Here is a 20,037-nt window from a genome sequence, read left to right as displayed (position 1 = left end):
GAAGAGGGGCATTCCCAGTCAAAGTGGCAAATAAAGCAAGGAAATAACAACAACAAAAGAAAAAGAAAGGAAAGAAAGAAAGGTTATTTTTGAGGAGCTTTGAAAATAGAACATGAGCATTATGCAATTGACAGAGGCATAACATGCTACTCTCCTTTCAGATACTTTAAAGACTTTCTGTAAGTGACCAGTTGCAAAGTCAGAAAGGAAAGTCTCAGTTCTCACCCTTAATTTCTGTTTCACTGCCATTGCCGTGACTCCAGTCTCGATTAGTAGACATTGAACCCTCTGCCATTCACTGTTCAGATGGTCTATATGCTCTGTTTCACTCTTGTGAGTCAACAATGTGACCAGCCTGAGAACCCAATGATTCTCCTCAGCACAGTTTTAATGGAGCAACTCCTAGAACTTTCATATTGCTGCTGGGACTTCACTGCTTTGAGCTGTTTCTTTCAGATAGAAAAAGGGAGGAGAGGAAGAGAGAGAAGGAGAGGGAGAGGGGAGGAGAGGAAGAGGGAGAGAGAGGGAGGAGAAGAAGAGAGAGAGAGAGAGAGACCACAATCCCCCAGTGACTGGGCTTGAACCTGGGTCACAAATGGCAAAGCAGCACTCTACCAGGTGAGCTATCTTGCTGCTATTAGTCTTTGAGACTTTTCATCCGGGTTCTGAAACAAAATTTCTTTGGAGAAGTGTTTTTTGTTTTTTTTTTTTCCCATCACTCAGTCACATACTCCAGGGTTCTGTGGATTGATGTTAACTTGGTGCACCTGAATTAAATAGAATACTATGAAGTAATGAGAACAAAAAGACAGATCTTAAAGCATCAAAATATAAATTCTGAGCACCTGTGTTTGCCTTTTTCATTTTCCAGTGCAATGACTGCAGGGATATGAAAATGAAAATCAATTTGTAGCAAGAGGTTATCATAAGAAAATGTCACTAGTTGGCCATAAGGTGGGAAATTCTCTTCTATATAATGGACATGTGTCAACTTGGTGACAAAACACAAGGAGACTGAAAAAAAAAAAACCCTTGTATTCTTATGTAGGTGAAGGTCATTATGGAGCAAGCAATTTCCCAATGAGACCCAAAGGTCACAGTGGCATTGGGAGAAGTAACTTGTGTGGATAGAATAAGCTTTAATCTTTTCAATTGAGGTTGAAGTTAGACATTGCAGGAAAGTCAGGTGTGGAGCTTGCTCCATGATAGAACTACAAGAACAGACATTTAAATAAAGGAGAATCAGACTGGGGAAACAGCTTAATGGCCATGCAGAAAACTGTCATGCTTGAGGCTCTGAGACCTCAGGTTCAATTGGGGACCCCAGCACCACCATAAGCCAGAATTGATCAGTGCTCTGGTCTTTGTCTTGTACCTCTCTCATTAAAATAAACAAGAAAGTAAATTAAAAAATAAATGAGGATATCTGTTTTCGGAGTCTTTCAGAGGGGGTAAGGGGCTAGGGAAAGGATTGGGCAGTGCTCTGGATAAATTCTGTTTAAAAGCAAGAAGAACCCCCCCCCCACCTACTCCTCCAATTTCCAAGTGGTAGAATAAAATAACATTTTATTTTAAAAAAAAAAAGATTGGTGTGCGTGTGCCTGTGCATGTGTGTGTGCATGTGTGTGTGCGTGTGCATGTGTGTGTGTGTGTGTGTGTGTGTGTGTGTGAGAGAGAGAGAGAGAGAGAGATCCAGAGCACTGCTCAGTCATATGTGGTGCTGGGGATTGAATTTAGGACTTCTTGCATGTATGGCATGTGCTCTACTGCTGAGTCATCTCCTTGGCTCTCCAAAATAAATCTTTCTAAACTGTATTCAAATTGTCAGAGATTAGTTGTTTTACTTTAGAAGGGAGGAAAAAGTAATACATAATTGTATATTTGTATTTAATCTCTTTGGAGTGAAACAATTCCCAGTTTTCATCATTATCTCAGGATTAAAAAAATTTTTTTAAGTATTTATTTTCCCTTTTGTTGCCCTTGTTTTTATTGTTGTTGTTATTGATGTTGTTGTAGTTAGATAGGACAGAGAGAAATGGAGAGAGGAGGGGAAGATGTCGCTTGCTGCGGTGGCGGCTGCAGGACACAAAAAGGAGGTTTGGAGCAGAAGGGGAACACAATCCTCTATTGTTGGGTCAGATGGGTGGTTCAGGCCATGTAGAGCCAGTCAAAATGGCCGCCTCCTGCTACACGCCACACCCTTCCATCACTAAGGTGAAAAACGGGCAAGAGAGTGAGGAGCAGAAGAAGAAGGGCTTTTATGGAAATAGCTCTCTCGTGAGAATGAGAAGGGGGAGGAGTAACCATAGCACTCCAGGGTAGGATAATAACTTTCACAGGGATGGGAAGGGGGAGGAGTAACCATAGCACTCCAACTATCGCGGGGGAATTGACAATGCCCTGAGGGCACAACATGGCAGATGTGACTGCATCTGCATAATTTCCCAGCAGGAAGACAGAGGGGGAGAGAAAGATAGACACCTGCAGACCTGCTTCACAGCTTGTGAAGCGACCTCCATGCAGGGAGCTGGGGATTCGAACTGGGATTCTTACTCTGGTCCTTTCGCTTTGCCCACGTGTGCTTAATCCACTGTGCTACTGCCGGACTCCTTTTTTTTTTTTTTTTTTAATACAATGCCAGGGTCATAGTTTTGTGTGACACCTCTGCTCAATTACTTTTGTTGGGCCAATTACCTCATTTTTCTGTTTTAGAGAGAGATGAGATGCCACTATATGGTACTCTCAGGTAGTGCTGAGACTTAAACCTAGGGCCTCATGTTAATTAAGTTTACAACCCTGGGGCTGAGCTCAAGTGGTACACCTGGTTGAGTTCACACATTATCATGTGCAAGGATCACATCACTTCTCCAGAGCCCTACCCTACTAGGGAAAGATAAAAATAGGCTGGGGGTGTGGATCAACCTGCCAACACCTATGTCCAGTTAAGAAGTAATTACAGAAGCCAGAATCCAACCTTCTGCACCCCCAAAAAAATTTTGGTATATACTCCCAGAGGGGGAGAAATGTTAGGGGAAGATTACTAGAGGGCTCTGAAAACCAATTCCATGAGGACCCAGAGAAGGAAGAAGAAAGGAAAAATATTCAGAAGTAGTAGTAGGTATAGGTGTGACTTAGAAAGGGAGAGAAGGCAGGACTATAGAAAAAAATGGTCAAAAATATAGACAGACATTTAGATCTATAGATAGAGACAGTTATAGAAATAATAGTCAACTGGGGGTCAGGCGGTGGCGCAGTGGGTTAAGCGCATGTGGTGCAAGGGGACCTGAGTAAGGATCCCGGTTCGAGCCTCCCGGCTCCCCACCTGCAGGGGAGTCGCTTCACGGGTGATGAAGCAGGTCTGCAGGTGTCTGTCTTTCTCTCCCTCTCTCTGTCTTCCCCTCCTCTCTCCATTTCTCTCTGTCCTATATAACAGCGAACAACATCAACAATGGCAATAATGATAACCACAATGAGTCTACAACAAGGGCAACAAAAAGGGGGAAAAATGGCCTTCAGGAGCAGTGGATTCATGGTGCAGGCACCAAGCCCAGCAATAACCCCGGAGGAAAAAAAAAAAAAAAAGAAAGAAAAGAAATAATAGTCAACCCATACCTGTAACCTGGGAAAGCAACTGGTGTTTCCAATGGAGGGACTGGGGATACAGAATTCTGGTGGTGGGAATGGTATGGAATTGTTCCTCTGTTACCTTGTAATTTTTGTAAACCAATATTAAATCACTAATAAATTTTTTACAAATGTATTAAATATATATATATATATATATATATATATATATATATATATATATATGAGGGAGAGGGAGGTGAGAGTGCAGCACTGCTTCTCTGCTTGTGAAGCTTTCCCTGTTACAGGTGGGGACAAGGGTTTGAAGCTGGTTCTTTGTGCACTGTAATTTGTGCACTCTATTAAGTATGCCGCCACTCAGCCCCTAATATTTTTTCTATTAATCAAAATGGATCAACCCTGGGGTAGACCACCCTTTGTGAAATTACATATTAACTTGTAAATTTTTGTCTTGCACAGATGCAAATGATTTTTTCCAGTAGGAAAGAGAATCTCTTTTTTTCTTCTTTTTACCAGAGCCTCAGGCATGAGAGTCTCTTTGCATAAGCGTTATGCTATTTACCCCTGCCCAAAGGATAATCTCTAAAGTTACACTTTTTCTGCCATGTAGTAATTTAATACATCTTTCAGAATGCCAATTGGCTGTATGAATCTCTGTTCCTTGGGTAATCTTTGAATCTACTTAATGGCTTTGTTGTTAATGGGTTAAATATCTGTTTCACAATCATTTTTATATTTGAATGAGCCATGTTTATAATTAAAAAAAAATTTCTATCCCATATCATTTTGAAAAAACCATGAACCCAAAGTTCAGCACTCCCTGGACTGACTTTCTCCTTTTAAAGTTCAAGTAAGGTTAAAATGAATACTCCTTGTTAACACATTGCTTTTATAACCAGAACATACTGTAATTGTTGCTTCAAAAACCAGTTTAAACCAAGGAACTCTCAGGAGGTAGTTGGGCCAAGAGAGGTGAAAGTGAAGTGGCTGGTGCCTGGTAGTTTTTTCTTCAAATAAGTCTCATTTTTCTCAGGTCCACAGTCTCTGAGTGTTCCTTTAGGAACATCATGCAGTTCTTAACATCCTCATTAAGAGGGTTGGCACAGATAAGCTTCTTCTTCTTGGTGCGGAAGCTGGGGAGGAAGGGGGAGAAGGATTACAAGCTGAAAAGAATTCAGCAAATGGAAAAAGGGGGTCCCATTGTCCTTGCCCAGACTCCCCACTCAGGCTGGCCGGTTATTTCCTTTCTCTGCTATTTGAATCCAGAATGCCTTCTCTCTTGAGACCTTCCCTCAGCAACTACACCTTCCATAGTCATTCATGGGAATTGCTTTGCTACTGGACAGCCTTGCTCTTGTTATCTTTCTGTTACCTTGCTTTTCCTGTCCACTGGGAGCCTTTTATACCTGATGCCCTGCAGGATTAGAAGACACATGTCTTCCCTGACCTGGCAGGATCTAGAGGGTGGATTTATTATTATTATTTTCCAGGACACCTATCCATCATGTGCATCTCTCCATGACCAGTGATCTTGGCACTTACATAACCCCAGGCTGGGAGCACCCACTGCTCGTTTCAAAATAGTTCTCCATTAATGCACATGGGATTTTTCGGTTGAAGTAGGATGTAGAGGAGCAGCAATCAGGGGGATGATGTGATCCTGTGAGTAGAGAAAGGATCTTTAAAGAAAGCTGGACCCTTTCCCCATATCTCCCAAGTACTTGGCAAGGTGAAAAGGTACAGCACTCCAAAAGGGTTATTTTCTCCCCATCAGCACTTACTGGCATCTTCCTGCTTCATTTTCCCCAGGGTTGTGCTATGTGTCTGAAGATATTCAGGCAGGGTCACAGCAAGGCCAGAACAATTTCTCCCAGGAAAAGAGGGTCAGGTGCTTGCAGGAGACATCAAAGTTCACCCTCTGTCCCATGTGGAATAGGGGTCATCCCTGGAATCTCCCCCAGTAAGCGTGGTGGATTGAAGCTATTGAGCAGATCTCTACTCTTTCTTTAAAAGGTTATTTTTTTCTTTTAAAAATTATTATTTTTTGATAAAACAGAAGAAAATTGAGAGGGGTGGGAGAGATAGGGAGAGACAGAGAGACATCTGCAGCACTGCTTCACTATTTGTGAAGCTCCCCCCGCAGGTGGGGGACTAGAGGCTTGAACCTGGGTCCTTGCTCATCGTAACACATGTACTCAACCAGGTGCACTACCACCCAGCCTCAATGTATCTACTCTTAAGTATATGCCAAAGTTAGACATTTACCTGTATTCATAGAGAATATAATGTTCTCCTTTATATCCACGGGTTCTGTTTAGGAGAAAGAGACAAAAAGGGGAGAGAAATGACTGGGAGGCAGTTGCACTTCAGTATGCTTACCCTTTAATCCCCAGTCACCATTCTATTTCTTGTCTCTGAATTTGACCACTTTAAATACCCCATCTGGTGGGAATATACCAAAAAAAAAAAAAAAAAAACCACCCCCCCATCCTGCTGGCTTATCTCAGTCACAATATCTTCAAGGTTCCTCTGTTTCATCATGTGTCAGAATTTCCTAATTTTATAAGGCTGGATAATGAATGGTCCATACTACATATTATATAAATTCCATTTTAAAAGTCTGTTCACTTGTTGATGGGCACTTGAGTTGCTTCTCTGTGTTTTGGTTATTATGAATAATACTGATATTAGCATGGATTTAGAAATATCTCTTATTTATTTATTTACTTATTTATTTATTTCTGCCTCCAGGGTTATTGCTGGAGCTTGGTGCCTGCACTACTAATCCACTGCTCCTGGGAACATTTCTTTGATTTTTTTTTTAAGTTAGGTTCAAGAGAAATTGAGAGGGGAGGGGAAGACAGAGAGGGAAAAAGAAAGATAGATATCTGTAGACCTGCTTTACAGTTTGCAAATCGACCCCCTTGCTGGTGGGGAGTCTGGGGCTCAAACTGGGATCCTTGCACTTAGTACTATATACTTAGTATTAACCTGGTGTGCCACCACTTGACCCCCCAATTATCTCTTTATATACCTGCTTTTGGGTATATATCATAAGGTATATATATGATCATATTGTGATGCTGTATTATATTGTATTAGCTTTTCTTTTTGTTTGTTATTTTATTTATTTATTTTACCAGAGCACTGCTCAGCTCTGGCTTATGGTGGCACAGGGGATTGAATCTGGGACTTTGGAGCCTCAGGCATGAGAGTTTCTTTGCATAATCATTATGCTATCTACCCCTGCCCTTAGCTTTTTAGAATCTAAAAAATAAACCTCTACATCTAAAATACATCTAATTCTAATTTTTTGGATAATAGTTGTTGACCTGTGTTATCCCAGTAAGGCAAACACAACTATACTTTTAGCTCATTAAAAAAATTTTTTTTTACAAAGCGCAAGGACCGGCATAAGGAACCCGGTTGGAGCCTCTGGCTCCCCACCTGCAGGGGAATTGCTTCATCAGGGGTGAGTCAGGTCTACAGGTGTCTATCTTTCTCTCCCCCTCTCTGTCTTTCCCTCCTCTCTCTATTTCTCTTTGTCCTATCCAACAACAACAACATCAATAACGACAACAATAATATCTACAACAATAAAATACAAGGACAACAACAAATAAATAAATATAAAAATTTTTTAATTCTATTTTTAACTTTTTTTTTTTTTGCCTCCAGGGTTATTGCTGGGGTTTAGTGCCTGCATTGTGAATCCACTATTCTTGGAGTACACTTTTCCCATTTTGTTGCCCTTTTGTTACTGTTATTGTTGGTATTGCTGTTGTTGTTGTTGTTGGATAGGACAGAGAGAAATGGAGAGAGGAGGGGAAGGCAGAGAGGGGGAGAGAAAGACACCTGAAGACCTGCTTCACTGCTTGTAAAGAGGGGAGGGAGAAATAGAGGAGAAAAGGGACAACCTGCAGCCTTGCTTCACCACTTGCAAAGCTTCCCTCCGCTGGTGGTAACTGGGGGCCCGAACCTGGGGCCTTGTTTGTGCACTGTAACATGTGTGCTCAACCAGGTACACCAGCACCTGGCCCCCACTCATTTTTCTTCTTCTTATGAAAGAGAGAGAGAGAGAGAGAAGGAGGGAAAGAAATAGAGAAAGTGAGACCAATGTATTGCCCCACTGTTTAAAGTGTTCTATTTGTTTTTGTCTTGTGTTCTTTGGTGCTAAAGATTGAACTCAGTATAATTGAACCATTATCCTGAGTTATTTATAATTGAACCATTTCCTTGGTCCTTAAACATTTTTTATGTAATTGAAAATAATTTATATTTAACAAGGTATGCATATATACTTCAATATGCTTGATATGATATGTGTGTATTGCAAAATAGTCTTAAGTGAATTTGTCTTTCCTAAACTAGATTCCTAACCAGCTCAGTTAAGTTGTTGATTTAGTATTTTAATATCCACAAAGCACTTAGAACAGTGTTTGGAAGTACTAGATATGCATTGGTTAATTAAACAGTTAACTTGGGTGAGTACCTGACTTGTACCATATCCTCTCCAAAATGATAGTTTAATACTACATGACATACACCAGTTCTAACATTGTAGAACTCTATACTTCTTTCTACAAAATTACAGTTTGCTATAATTATTTTGATTTACCCTTTAGTGAGTCTGTGCCAGGTAAAAAAGGTATCAAATAATTCTGGCCATGTAAAGGGAGAGAAGAGTTTTTCCACGTTGGATCAATTTTCCCCAAGGACCAATAAAAGAAGTCTATACTCTACTGTTTTTATTTATTTATTAAATAATTCATTTAAATAAAATAAATTAACTTAAGTAAAACAAATTAAAAAATTTATCTTAATGATAGAGAGATAGGACAAGAGTGCTGCTCTAGCATTGCAGTGCCAGGGATGAAACCTGGTTCCATACAGATGCAAATCCTGTATATACTTCACCAGTGAACCCCAGATAATTTTATCTCAGCACCAAATTCATATACATGTCTGGAAGGATGAGCAGTTGCATGAAGACAAAGGTGTCCCTCTGCATCTCCTCCTCAGCCCATGAGTTGCCAGTGAGAAGGACTGAACTCACCATGAATGATTTGGACCTGCTTTCCAAGGGCAACAGCAAGGAAGAGGATGGCAAGGACCCGCACCGAGAGCTTCATCTTCCTAGTTTCCAGAGCTGGTCTGCTGACTCTCTTGCTCTCTTGCTCCCTGAATCACAAGCTCTGCCCTTGTATTTATAAGAGGAGGATCAGGAAGTTACAAAGCAGAGGTCAAAATACCATTATTTGCCTACATAATAGACAATGCTTTTCTTAAAAAGGAGAACCAGGCTGGGACTACAACAGGAAGTAGAGGACAAAGGTGACTTGAGGCTTGCTTTTCCAACAGCTTAATGGATATAAACAATGAAAGTGATTACTCTAGGAAGGATTTTTCTTCTGGAAGATTTATTTAATCCCCTCAATCAGATATATATTTTTCTCTCTAGCTAATCACCTTCAAGTGCACAAATAGCTATTTTCTTCTTTTTTGTTTTTATTTTTTAATGGGTTCTTTTAAAAATTTTAGAATTTTTTTATTTGGTAGAGACAGAGAGAAACTGAGAGGGATGGGGAGGTAGGGAGAGAGAAAGAGAGACACCTGCAGCACTGCTTCACTACTCATGAATTTTCCCCTCTGCAGGTAGGGACCAGGAGTTTAAACTCCAGTCCTTGTGCATGGTAATCTGTGTGCTCAACCAGGTGCACCACCACCCAACAGCCCACAAGTAGCTATTTTTAAATTAACTATGAGAAGGAATGCAACTAACATGAAACCTGGTCATTTGATCTTTCATTGCAGACTCTTGACCCTTGACTATCTGAGCCCCCACATCCAAACCACTAATGAATATTGTTGACTCTACTTTTAAATATATGTTTTTATTATTCCTCACCACAACTCCCTCTTTGCCTGGTCTAAGTCATCCCTGTCTCTCTAGGATTCTTAGAAAAACCTCCTCAGTTGTCTCCTTATTCTGCCCCTGTTCCTCTTTAGTTCATTCTCAACATGTAGCCATAATAATCCTGCTAAAATATAAATCATATCAAGTCACTCATGTTTGAAATACTCCAGTGTATTTTACAAAAATGTAATGTAATTTTATTAGTGATTTAATAAAGCTTTACAGAATTATATATGACTATAGAGGTATAGTTCCATACTGCCCTCACTACCAAAGTTCTGTTCCTCTCTCTCCAGAGCCCCCAATCATAGTTCTAACAAAGTCTTAGAAACAGTTTGACTATTTCCTCTGCCCCTCCACACACACAAATTCATGTGTTTCAATGAAGAACAGATTTAGGCAGGATGTCTTCATGAAATTATTTAAATCTAACATAAGTGATAACTGAGAAGTAGCTGAGGTGACAGAGATAAGGGGCAGGTCAACAGGATGGGAATTAGTTCTCAATTGAGTCCTTCCCTTACTTCCCTCTACTATGTGTGTGTGTATTTTATGACCAATCCACTTCCCCAAGTCATATCCTGGAACTTGCTCTTTTTGAGTACATAAATCAATAAATAAGCTCTCCTTGTTTTTATCTAGGACATTTAAAATATTTATTTATTTATTCCCTTTGTTGCCCTTGTTTTTTATTATTGTTGTAGTTATTAATATCATCATTGTTGGATAGGACAGAGAAATGGAGAGAGGAGAAGACAGACAGGGGGAGAGCAAGATAGACACCGGCAGACCTGCTTCACTGCCTGTGAAGCAACTCCCCTGCAGGTGGGGAGCCGGGAGCTCAAACTGGGGTCCTATGCCAGTCCTTGCACTTTGCACCACTGGCGCTTAACCCACTGTGCTACTACCTGACTCCCTATCTAGGACATTTTGAGTGAGCTATATATCACTCAAAAATTTAGTACAATTTAAGGCAATCACAGAAGAACATAATATTAAGTTGGGAGTCCTTCTAGGCATGGAGTCCTATACAACTACACAGTTCCCACACTCACGAGGCAGGTCCTGACCTGCTATGAAAACAGTATAGCCTGAGTCTAGGGAGGTGGGGCTATGGAGCAGCAGCAGCTGTGTTTCTCTCCTCTCCTCTCCCGGATCAACTAGAAATACCAAAGAAGACCACCTGGGACCGAAACAAGACAGGGCTAGAACTACTTCAAGAACCCACCAAATCACCAGTGACTGCAAACACATGTGGCTCGTGGACAGAGAGGAGCCTAGTGAGAGATATTAAGTGGCTGGTAACAGTCCGGCAGTTTACCAGTTGAGACACCACCTCCAGTCTGTTTCACCAACAAGGGGACAGCTGAAGGGAAGAGAGGACTCCCCTGAGACTCACCAAGTGCAACTGTGAGTGAGTCTCCATTGCTACTGCCCTCAGAATCTGAAGCAGCAGCAGGGAGGCCCTGTGTTGACACCAAGGGACAGAGAACTAACCAGGAAACTCAAGAGAAGATCTATACCTCCGTGGCCTAGTGGTGGGGCTGTGAAAGTCTCTTTGCATAACCACTGGATTATCTCTGACACACCCTGCTTTATCTCTTGGTCAGAAGTCAGTGATTAAGCTAAGAAGCCTACTTATGGTTTAAAAGCCCTTAGGCTTCCATAGCCTACAGGGAAGAAAAAGAACAAAAGAGGCTTTTAAGTCACAGAGCTCCAACTCAGGGATTAAAATACTATTGAAACAACTGTCAACTTCCACAACTGTGAACCCTTTAATTACCTTACTTAGACACAAGTCAATCCAGGCAGAAGTGATCAGGAAAAGTACTGAGAGAGGGACTGCATAACATAATATAAAGAATGGTTAAACCAACAAGAAGAAATATTGGATAAATGAACCAGGACAAGAGTCCAGGTAAAGCTCCCAAAGGTTGAACTACCAAATAATGAAGTCAACATTCAAACACTAGTTATGAAATAATCACAGAAATGAGTAAAGAGTTTGAAAGAATTGTCACCAGAAATGCAGAAACAACAAATAAGTCCCTGGAAGAAAACACTAATTATCTCAGGGTTATTAGAGAGCTGAAAGCTGAAATAGCTGAGCTAAGAACACAACTAGCTGAACAAACTAAAACAGTATCAGAACAGGGTAACAAAATAGATGAGCTCCAGAAAACAGTAGAGGAGTAGAGGGGAGAAATAATAGAATAAATGAGGCTAAAGATAGAATTAGCAAGATTAAGGACGAATTAGAGACAACTAAAAAAGAAGTAAGAGATCTCAAAAGAGATTAAGAGATGCTGAAAACAATAGCAGAGACCTATGGGATGACTTCAAAAGAAACAATATATGCATTATTGACTTACCAGAGGAAGAAAGAGAGGGAGAGGAAGAAAACATTCTTTAGGCCATAATAGCTGAAAACTTCTCTAGTCTAGACAACATCAAAGACATAAAGGTTCAAGAAGCCCAGAGGGTCCCAAACAGAATTAACCCAGACTTAAAGACACCAAGACACATCACATTTAGAATGGAAAGGAATAAGGATAAATAAAGGATCCTGAAGGCTGCAAGAAAAGAACAAAGAGTCACTTGCAGAGGAAAACCCATAAGATTAGCAGCAGACTTCTCCACACAAATACTACAGGCCAGAAGAGAATGGTAAGATATATATTGAGTACTCAGTGAGAAAGGCTTTCAACCAAGACTACTGTATCCTTCTAGACTGTCATTCAGACTAGATGGAGGCATAAAAACTTCTCAAACAAGCAACAGTTGAAGGAATCAACTATCACCATGCTTGCCCTGAAAGAAGTCTGAAAGGTCTCCTATAAACAGACCACCATAAATAGGCCATATATCAGAACACTCTAAAACTACAAGAATGGCGTTAAAATATCTTCAATCTATAATATCAATAAATGTCAATGGCCTGAATTCACCTATTAAAAGACACAGAGTAGGAAGATGGATCAGAAAACACAACCCAACTGTCTGCTGGGCTAGTGTGGGGGTGCCTCTTCCTGGGCACGTACTCTCTGGTTGGAGAGAATTCAACCAGAGTCAGCCTGGGCTGCTACTCACTCAGTGACACGGGAGATAAATGACTCAGGAACCAAACACATGGCTCGAGGTAATGCCTTTATTGATCAGAGACAATGCTTTTATAGGATAGAACCAGAAGTGGCAAGTTGAAAACGGAAATGGCTAGGAAAGGGGGTAGAGAAAGGCAAAAGCAGGCTGGGAAGGTATACACTTCCTTAGCAACTACTGCAATGGTTTAAACTAGTGGGGTTAATGTTACCCTGCAGGCAGGGAGGTTCTTAAGAAGATAGATCAAAGCAATGGAATGGGTGGGGATCTTTCAGGCAAACAATGATTATGTAAATAGGCCATAGTACCAGCAATTCAGGAGCAGGGGGAGCTGGCTTAATACCCGACAGCTGTCTACAGGAAACCCACCTAACTCAACAAGACAAACACAGACTTAAAGTGAAAGGATGGAAAACTATCATACAAGCCAATGGCCCACAAAAAAGGGCAGGAACAGCTATTCTCATATCTGACACAATAGACTTTAAAATATATAAAATTAAAAAAGATAGGGATAGACACTACTTAATGCTCAGAGGATCAGTCAATCAAGAGGACTTAATAATTATTAACATCTATGCACCCAATGAGAAGCCATCTAAATACATCAAACATCTACTGAAAGAGCTACAGCAATATATTAACAGCAACACAGTCATAGTAGGGGACTTCAGCACCCCACTCTCTCAACTTGACAGATCATCCAGACAGAAAATCAATAAAGATATGAGGGAGCTAAATGAGGAGATAGATAAACTAGAACTAGTGAACATTTTCAGAGTCATTCATCCCAAGAAACTGGAATACACATTTTTTTTAAAGAATTTATTTTTTATATTTATTTATTTTCCCTTTTGTTGCCCTTGTTTTTTTTTAATTTAAGAAAGGATTAATTAACAAAATCATAGTGTAGGAGGGGTACAACTCCACACAATTCCCACCACCCAATCTCCATATCCCACTCCCTCCCCTGATAGCTTTCCCATTCTCCATCCCTCTGGGAGCATGGACCCAGGGTCATTGTGGGTTGCAGAAGGTAGAAGGTCTGGCTTCTGTAATTGCTTCCCCGCTGAACATGGGCGTTGACTGGTCGGTCCATACTCCCAGTCTGCCTCTCTCTTTCCCTAACAGGGTGTGTCTCTGGGGAAGCGGAGCTCCAGGACACATTGGTGGGGTCTTCAGTCCAGGGAAGCCTGGCCAGCATCCTGATGGCATCTGGAACCTGGTGACTGAAAAGAGAGTTAACATACGAAGCCAAACAAATTGTTGAGCACTCATGGACCCAAAACTTGGAATAGTGGAGAGGAAGTGTTAGGGGGGTACTCACTGCAAACTCTAGTGTACTTCTGCTTTCAGGTATATATTTTGCAATAGTTTATAGATACGTGTGAACATATGCTCTCTCTCACAGAAACTGGTGTATATCTAGGTTTTGGGACTTTGTTAGAAAGTGAACCACCTGAGATAGAATTAGAGTATACTATGAAAGGAAAGGTCTCACCCGAGTAATGAAGCTGAAGGGTTGTCATTCCACATGTGAAGTCTCTGGACACAGTCTGAAGTGAAGCATGTTGAGGTGGCAATCATTGTGTTGGTTAGGTTGTGATCGGCAGATGCAATATTATTTGATATGGATCGGGAGAGGCATACAGGAAAGTGGGCCCTATCCAATGGTTCCAGGACTGGGGGAAGTAGAGGCTCTATAGTGGAGATGTGAGGTTCCTGCTGTCTTAGGGTTCAAAAAGACAATCGATAGTTAATGTTATCATCACATTATTTGGTAATTGGGTTAACTTTGAAAATTTTACTCAAGTCCACATGGGTCATTCTCAAGGATAGGCCACAAAGACAGCATCAGCAAATTCAAGAGCATGGAAATCATCCCAAGCATCTTCTCAAACTACAGTGGAATTAAACTAACACTTTATACTCAATAAAAGATTAGTAAGAGTCCCAAAATGTGGAAGCTCAGCAGTACACTCCTTAATAACTACTGGATCGAAAAGGAAATAAAGGAAGAAATCAAAGTGTTTCTAGAGTTCAATGAAAATGAAGAAACTAGTTATCAAAATATTTGGGACACAGTTAAGGCAGTACTGAGAGGGAAGTTCATAGCCATACAAGCACACATTAGGAAATAAGAAAAAGCACAACAAACAGCCTGATTGCACATCTTAAAGACCTAGAAGAAGAACAAAGGAACCCTAAAGCAACCAGAAGGACAGAAATCACTAAAGTTAGGATAGAAATAAATAACATTGAAAATAATAAAACCATACAAAAGATCAATGAAAGTAAATGTTGGTTCTTTGAAAGAGTGAACAAAATCAACAAACCTTTAGCCTGGCTCACAAAACAAAAAAGGGAGAAGACACAAATAAATTGGATTGTAAATGAAAGAGGAGATATCACATCAGACACCACAGAAATTCAACATACCATGCGAGGCTTCTATAAACAACTATATGCCACTAAGCTAGAGAACCTGGAAGAAACTGACGATTTCCTAGATACCTACCAACTTCCCAAACTAAGTAAAGAGGAAGTAGATAACATGAACAGGCCCATCACAGCTAATGAAATTGAAACAGTTATCAAAAATCTTCCCAAGAATAAAAGTCCTGAACCAGATGGTTTTACAAATGAATTCTACAAAACCTTCAAAGAAGAACTAATACCTCTACTTTTAAAAGTCTTCCAGAAGACTGAAGCAACTGGAATACTCCCTGACAGCTTCTATGAAGCCAACATCACTTTGATACCAAAAGCAGACAGGAACACAACCAAAATAGAAAACTACAGACCATTATCTCTGATGAATATAGATGTGAAAATATTGAACAAAATTCTAGCCAACCGGATACAGCAGTATATTAAGAAGATTGTTCATCATGACCAAGTGGGGTTTATCCCAGTCATGCAAGGTTGGTTTAATATATGTAAATCAATGTGATCCAACACATCAATAAAAGCAAGACCAAAAACCATATAGTCATATCAATAGATGCAGAGAAAGCCTTTGACAAAATACAACATCCCTTTATGATCAAAACACTACAAAAAATGGGAAGAGATAGAAAATTCCTCAAGATAGTGGAGTCTATATATGGCAAACCTATAGCCAACATCATACTCAATGGTAAAAAACTGTAAGCATTTCCCCTCAGATCAGGTACTAGACAGGGCTGCCCACTATCACCATTACTATTCAACATAGTGTTGGAAGTTCTTGCCCTAGCAATCAGGCAGGAGCAAGGAATTAAAGGCATACAGATTGGAAGAGAAGAAGTCAAACTCTCCCTATTTGTAGATACATGATAATATACATAGAAAAACCCAAGTAATCCAACAAGAAGCTTTTGGAAATCATCAGGCAATACAGTAAGGTCTCAGGCTACAAAATTAACATTCAAAAGTCAGTGACATTCCTCTATGCAAACACTAAGCTAGAAGAAATTGAAATCCAGAAATCAATTCCTTTTACTATAGCAACAAAAACAATAAAATATCTAGGAGTAAACGTAACCAAAGAAGTGAAAGACTTGTATACTGAAAAGTATGAGTCACTACTCAAGGAAATTGAAAAAGACACAAGGAAGTGGAAAGATATTCTATGTTCATGGGTAGAAAGAATTAACATCATCAAAATGAATATACTACCCAGAGCCATCTACAAATTTAATGCTATTCCCATCAAGATCTCAACCACATTTTTTAGGAGAATAGAACAAATGCTACAAATGTTCATCTGAAACCAGAAAAGACCTAGAATTGCCAAAACAATCTTGAGAAGAAAGAACAGATCCGAGGCATCACATTTCCAGATCTCAGATTGTATTATAGGGCTGTTGTCATCAAAACTGCTTGGTACTGGAACATAAATAGACACAGTGGAATAGAATTGAGAGTCTAGAAGCAAGTCCCCACACCCATGGACATCTAATTTTTGACAAAGGGGCCCATACTATTAAATGGGGAAAGCAGCGTGTCTTCAATAAATGGTGTTGGAAACAATGGGTTGAAACATGCAGAAGAATGAAACTGAATCACTGTATTTCACCAAATACAAAAGTAAATTCCAAGTGGATCAAGGACTTGGATGTTAGACCACAAACTATCAGATACTTAGAGGAAAATATTGGCAAACTCTTTTCCGCATAAATTTTAAAGACATCTTCAATGAAACGAATCCAATTACAAAGAAGACTAAGACAAGCATAAACCTATGGGACTACATCAAATTAAAAAGCTTCTGCACAGCTAAAGAAACCACTACCCAAACCAAGAGACCCCTCACAGAATGGGAGAAGATCTTTACATGCCATGCATCAGACAAGAGTTTAATAACCAACATATATAAAGAGCTTGCCAAACTCAACAACAAGACAACAAATAATCCCATCCAAAAATGGGGGGAGGACTTGGACAGAATATTCATCACAGAAGAGATCCAAAAGGCCGAGAAACACATAAAAAATGCTCCAAGTCTCTGATTGTCAGAGAAATGCAAATCAAAACAACAGTGAGATACCACTTCACTCCTGTGAGAATGTCATACATCAGAAAAGGTAACAGCAGCGAATGCTGGAGAGGTTATGGGGTCAAAGGAACCCTCCTACACTGCTGGTGGGAATGTCAATTGGTCCAACCTCTGTGGAGAATAGTCTGGAGAACTCTCAGAAGGCTAGAAATGGACCTACCCTATGACCCTGTGTCGTATGCTTTACATTGGCTTGTTCTAGCCCTCCCCCTCCAAGAGAATTGGATGAGTCCTGTTAATTTCGCGGGCCTGCTTGGCCCCGCCCCAAGGGACCCTGGGAGAGGGTTCCGGAGTCCGAGAGTTCCTGAGTTCCCCAGTGACCGAGTTCCTGAGTTCCGGAGTTCGAGAGTGGGAGAGTGCGAGAGTTTCTGAGTTCGAGAGTAAGGGAGAGGGTTCCTGAGTTCCAGAGTAAAAGAGAGAGTGCTTGCGCCGCCGCAAAGAGACAGCAGAGTTCTGTTTGGTGATTAGTTTGTCTTAGTTTATGAATCGTTGTTCCTGAATAAAGAAATACAGCTGCCCTGCCCAGCCGTTGTCTCCGCGTCTCTGTTCACCACCGTGAAGCTAGCCGGCCCGGCAAGAGCCTCAGAAATTTCAACAACAACCCTGCAATTCCTCTCCTGGGGATATATCCTAAGGAACACAACACATCCATCCCAAAAGATCTGTGTACACATATGTTCTTGGCAGCACAATTTGTAATAGCCAAAACTTGGAAGCAACACAGGTATCCAACAACAGATGAGTGGCTGAGAAAGTTGTGATATATATATATACACAATGTAATACTACTCAGCTGTAAAGAATGGTGACTTCACTGTTTTCAGCCAATCTTGGATGGACCTTGAAAAATTCATGTTAAGTGAAATAAGTCAGAAACATAAGGATGAATATGGGATGATCTCACTCTCAGGCATAAGTTGAAAAACAAGATCAGAAAAGAAAACACAAGTAGAACCTGAAATGGAATTGGCATATCACACCAAAGTAAAAGACTCTGTGGTGGGTGGGTGGGGAGAATACAGATCCAAGAAGGATGACAGAGGACCTAGTGGGGGTTGTATTGTTATATGGGAAACTGGGAAATGTTATGCATGTACCAACTATTGTATTTACTGTTGAATGTAAAACATTCATTCCCCAATAAAGAAATAAAAAAAAATCGTACTAAATTTTAACACTTGCTGGCACTTTCATCATGCACTGGGCCCTGCTCCAGGTCAAAGTGTAGTTGTAGATTCAGTCATGCATAGATGTGTTGACACTTTTTAATGATGAAGCTGAGGAACAGTAGGCAAAGGTAATCCTGTTGAATGCACACAGCTGAGCGCACATGTTACCACGCACAAGGACTCAAGTTTGAACCCTTGCTCCCTACCTGGGCAAAGGGTGGGTAAAGACACGTCAGTAGTGGTGAAACAGGTTTGCAGGTGTCTTCCTTTCTCTTTACTTCTCTTTCTCTCCCATCCTTCTTAATTTCTCTCTCTCCTAGTAAATAAATGTAAAAAGAAAAAAAAAAAACAGTAAAAGAAACAATGGCCTCCAGGAATGGTGGGCTTTTAGTGCTGACACTGAGCTCCAGTGATAAGCTTGTTAGCAATTTTTTAAAAAGGATTAAATGTTGAATCTCTCCTGGGGTACCCTTTTTCTAGGATCTTGGAAACTTCTAGATTAAGGCTAGCCCCCAGACATGCCTACATCAAATTCTTCCGTAGTGATTCATGTGCTCCTTAGACAACCTTTCTTTTCATCATATCCTCCCTGGACTCAGACCCATTCTTGCCTCTAGAATATACACCTTGTTTTTTATCTTTATTTATTGGATAGAGACAGCCAGAAATTGAGAGGGAAGGGAGTGATAATGAGGTAGAGATACAGAGAGGCACCTGTAGCACTGCTTCACCACTTGTGAAGTTTCCTCCTGTGGGTGGGGATTGAGGGTTTGAACCTGGGTCCTTGTGCATTGTAACATGTGCACTCAATCAGGTGCACCACCACCTGGCCCTACCCTGTTCTCCTGTTTCTGGGACCCTTAGCCTCTCTCCATGTGCCTATATACCCAGCAGGTGCTCAGAAGTACCCATCTCCCACCTCCTCTTCTCAGTCCTGCAGACTTTTTTTTCAACCTGGGTTATTGCTGGCACTTGGTGCTACATGACTCCAACACCTTTTACTGATAACCATTTCTTTTCTTTTTCCTTTTTTTTTTTTTATAGAGGATGAAAAACACAGAAAATAGAGAGACAGACTTAGGGAGGGAGGGAGAGAGAGAACTGCGGAACTGTTTTACCACTTGTGAACCTCTGCAGGGTAAGCTAAGACCCAGCTCCCCTAAGACCACCATTCCGTCGTCTCCCTCTTTATCTCCCTCTTCTCTTTCAATTTTTCTCTGTATATATCCAAAGTTTAAAAAAAACGTTTATGTGAGAAATAAAGGAGGAGAGGGAGAGAGAGGGAGACAGGGTGGGGGAGAGCAAGATCAGAGAGAGATATCTGAGAACTGATCCATTCCGGCATATGCGATGTCACAAGCAGCAGTGAGTATTCACGTTTGGGATGTATGAAGTATAAGACACATATCATAGGAAAGACAGCAGAATCACATGAGATTACATGATTTTGTACACAGTAGCTAGAAGGGTAGTACTGCCATTTATTGAGAAGGGGAAACAAAGGAGGATCAGATTTGTGAGACATTCAGGAGTGCAGTTTTAGACTTGATAATTTTGAGGCAATAGTAGACACTGGGTAGAGATGTCTGAGCTGGAGAACTATGTTTTGCAAATTATCAGTGAATTGTAAGTGTGGGAGCTGAGACTGGCTGAACTCAGGTATAGAGTGGGATTGATCAAGAAGAAAGGCAACCTGGGGGGCTGGGTGGTGGTGCACCTGTTTGAGC

At 40.7% G+C, this 20,037-nt stretch overlaps 1 protein-coding gene and 1 long non-coding RNA gene across 2 annotated transcripts in view; both read right to left on the bottom strand.

Moving 5' to 3' along the window:
* Positions 1 to 4,457: 4,457 nt before the first annotated feature.
* Positions 4,458 to 20,037, bottom strand: part of LOC103108121 (C-C motif chemokine 15-like) — a 290,207-nt gene continuing 274,627 nt past the window's right edge. Inside the window, exons 2-5 of the mRNA XM_016185486.2 lie at positions 8,642 to 8,733; positions 5,851 to 5,895; positions 5,128 to 5,245; positions 4,458 to 4,718 (exon numbers count right to left, since the gene is read on the bottom strand). Of these exons, the coding sequence (XP_016040972.1) occupies positions 4,595 to 4,718; positions 5,128 to 5,245; positions 5,851 to 5,895; positions 8,642 to 8,717 (363 nt within the window). The 5' untranslated portion in view covers positions 8,718 to 8,733 and the 3' untranslated portion in view covers positions 4,458 to 4,594. The remainder of the gene's footprint in view (positions 4,719 to 5,127; positions 5,246 to 5,850; positions 5,896 to 8,641; positions 8,734 to 20,037) is intronic.
* The window catches only part of LOC132541738 (uncharacterized), a 29,075-nt gene continuing 22,603 nt past the window's right edge, over positions 13,566 to 20,037 (bottom strand). Inside the window, exon 4 of the long non-coding RNA XR_009552835.1 lies at positions 13,566 to 13,830. This is a non-coding gene — a long non-coding RNA (uncharacterized LOC132541738). The remainder of the gene's footprint in view (positions 13,831 to 20,037) is intronic.

This window comes from Erinaceus europaeus, chromosome 12 (genome assembly GCF_950295315.1).
Source record: "Erinaceus europaeus chromosome 12, mEriEur2.1, whole genome shotgun sequence".
Lineage (NCBI taxonomy): Eukaryota > Metazoa > Chordata > Mammalia > Eulipotyphla > Erinaceidae > Erinaceus > Erinaceus europaeus.
The sequence above is the reverse complement of the archived record's forward strand: the minus strand, read 5'-3'. Positions and strand labels throughout refer to the sequence as shown.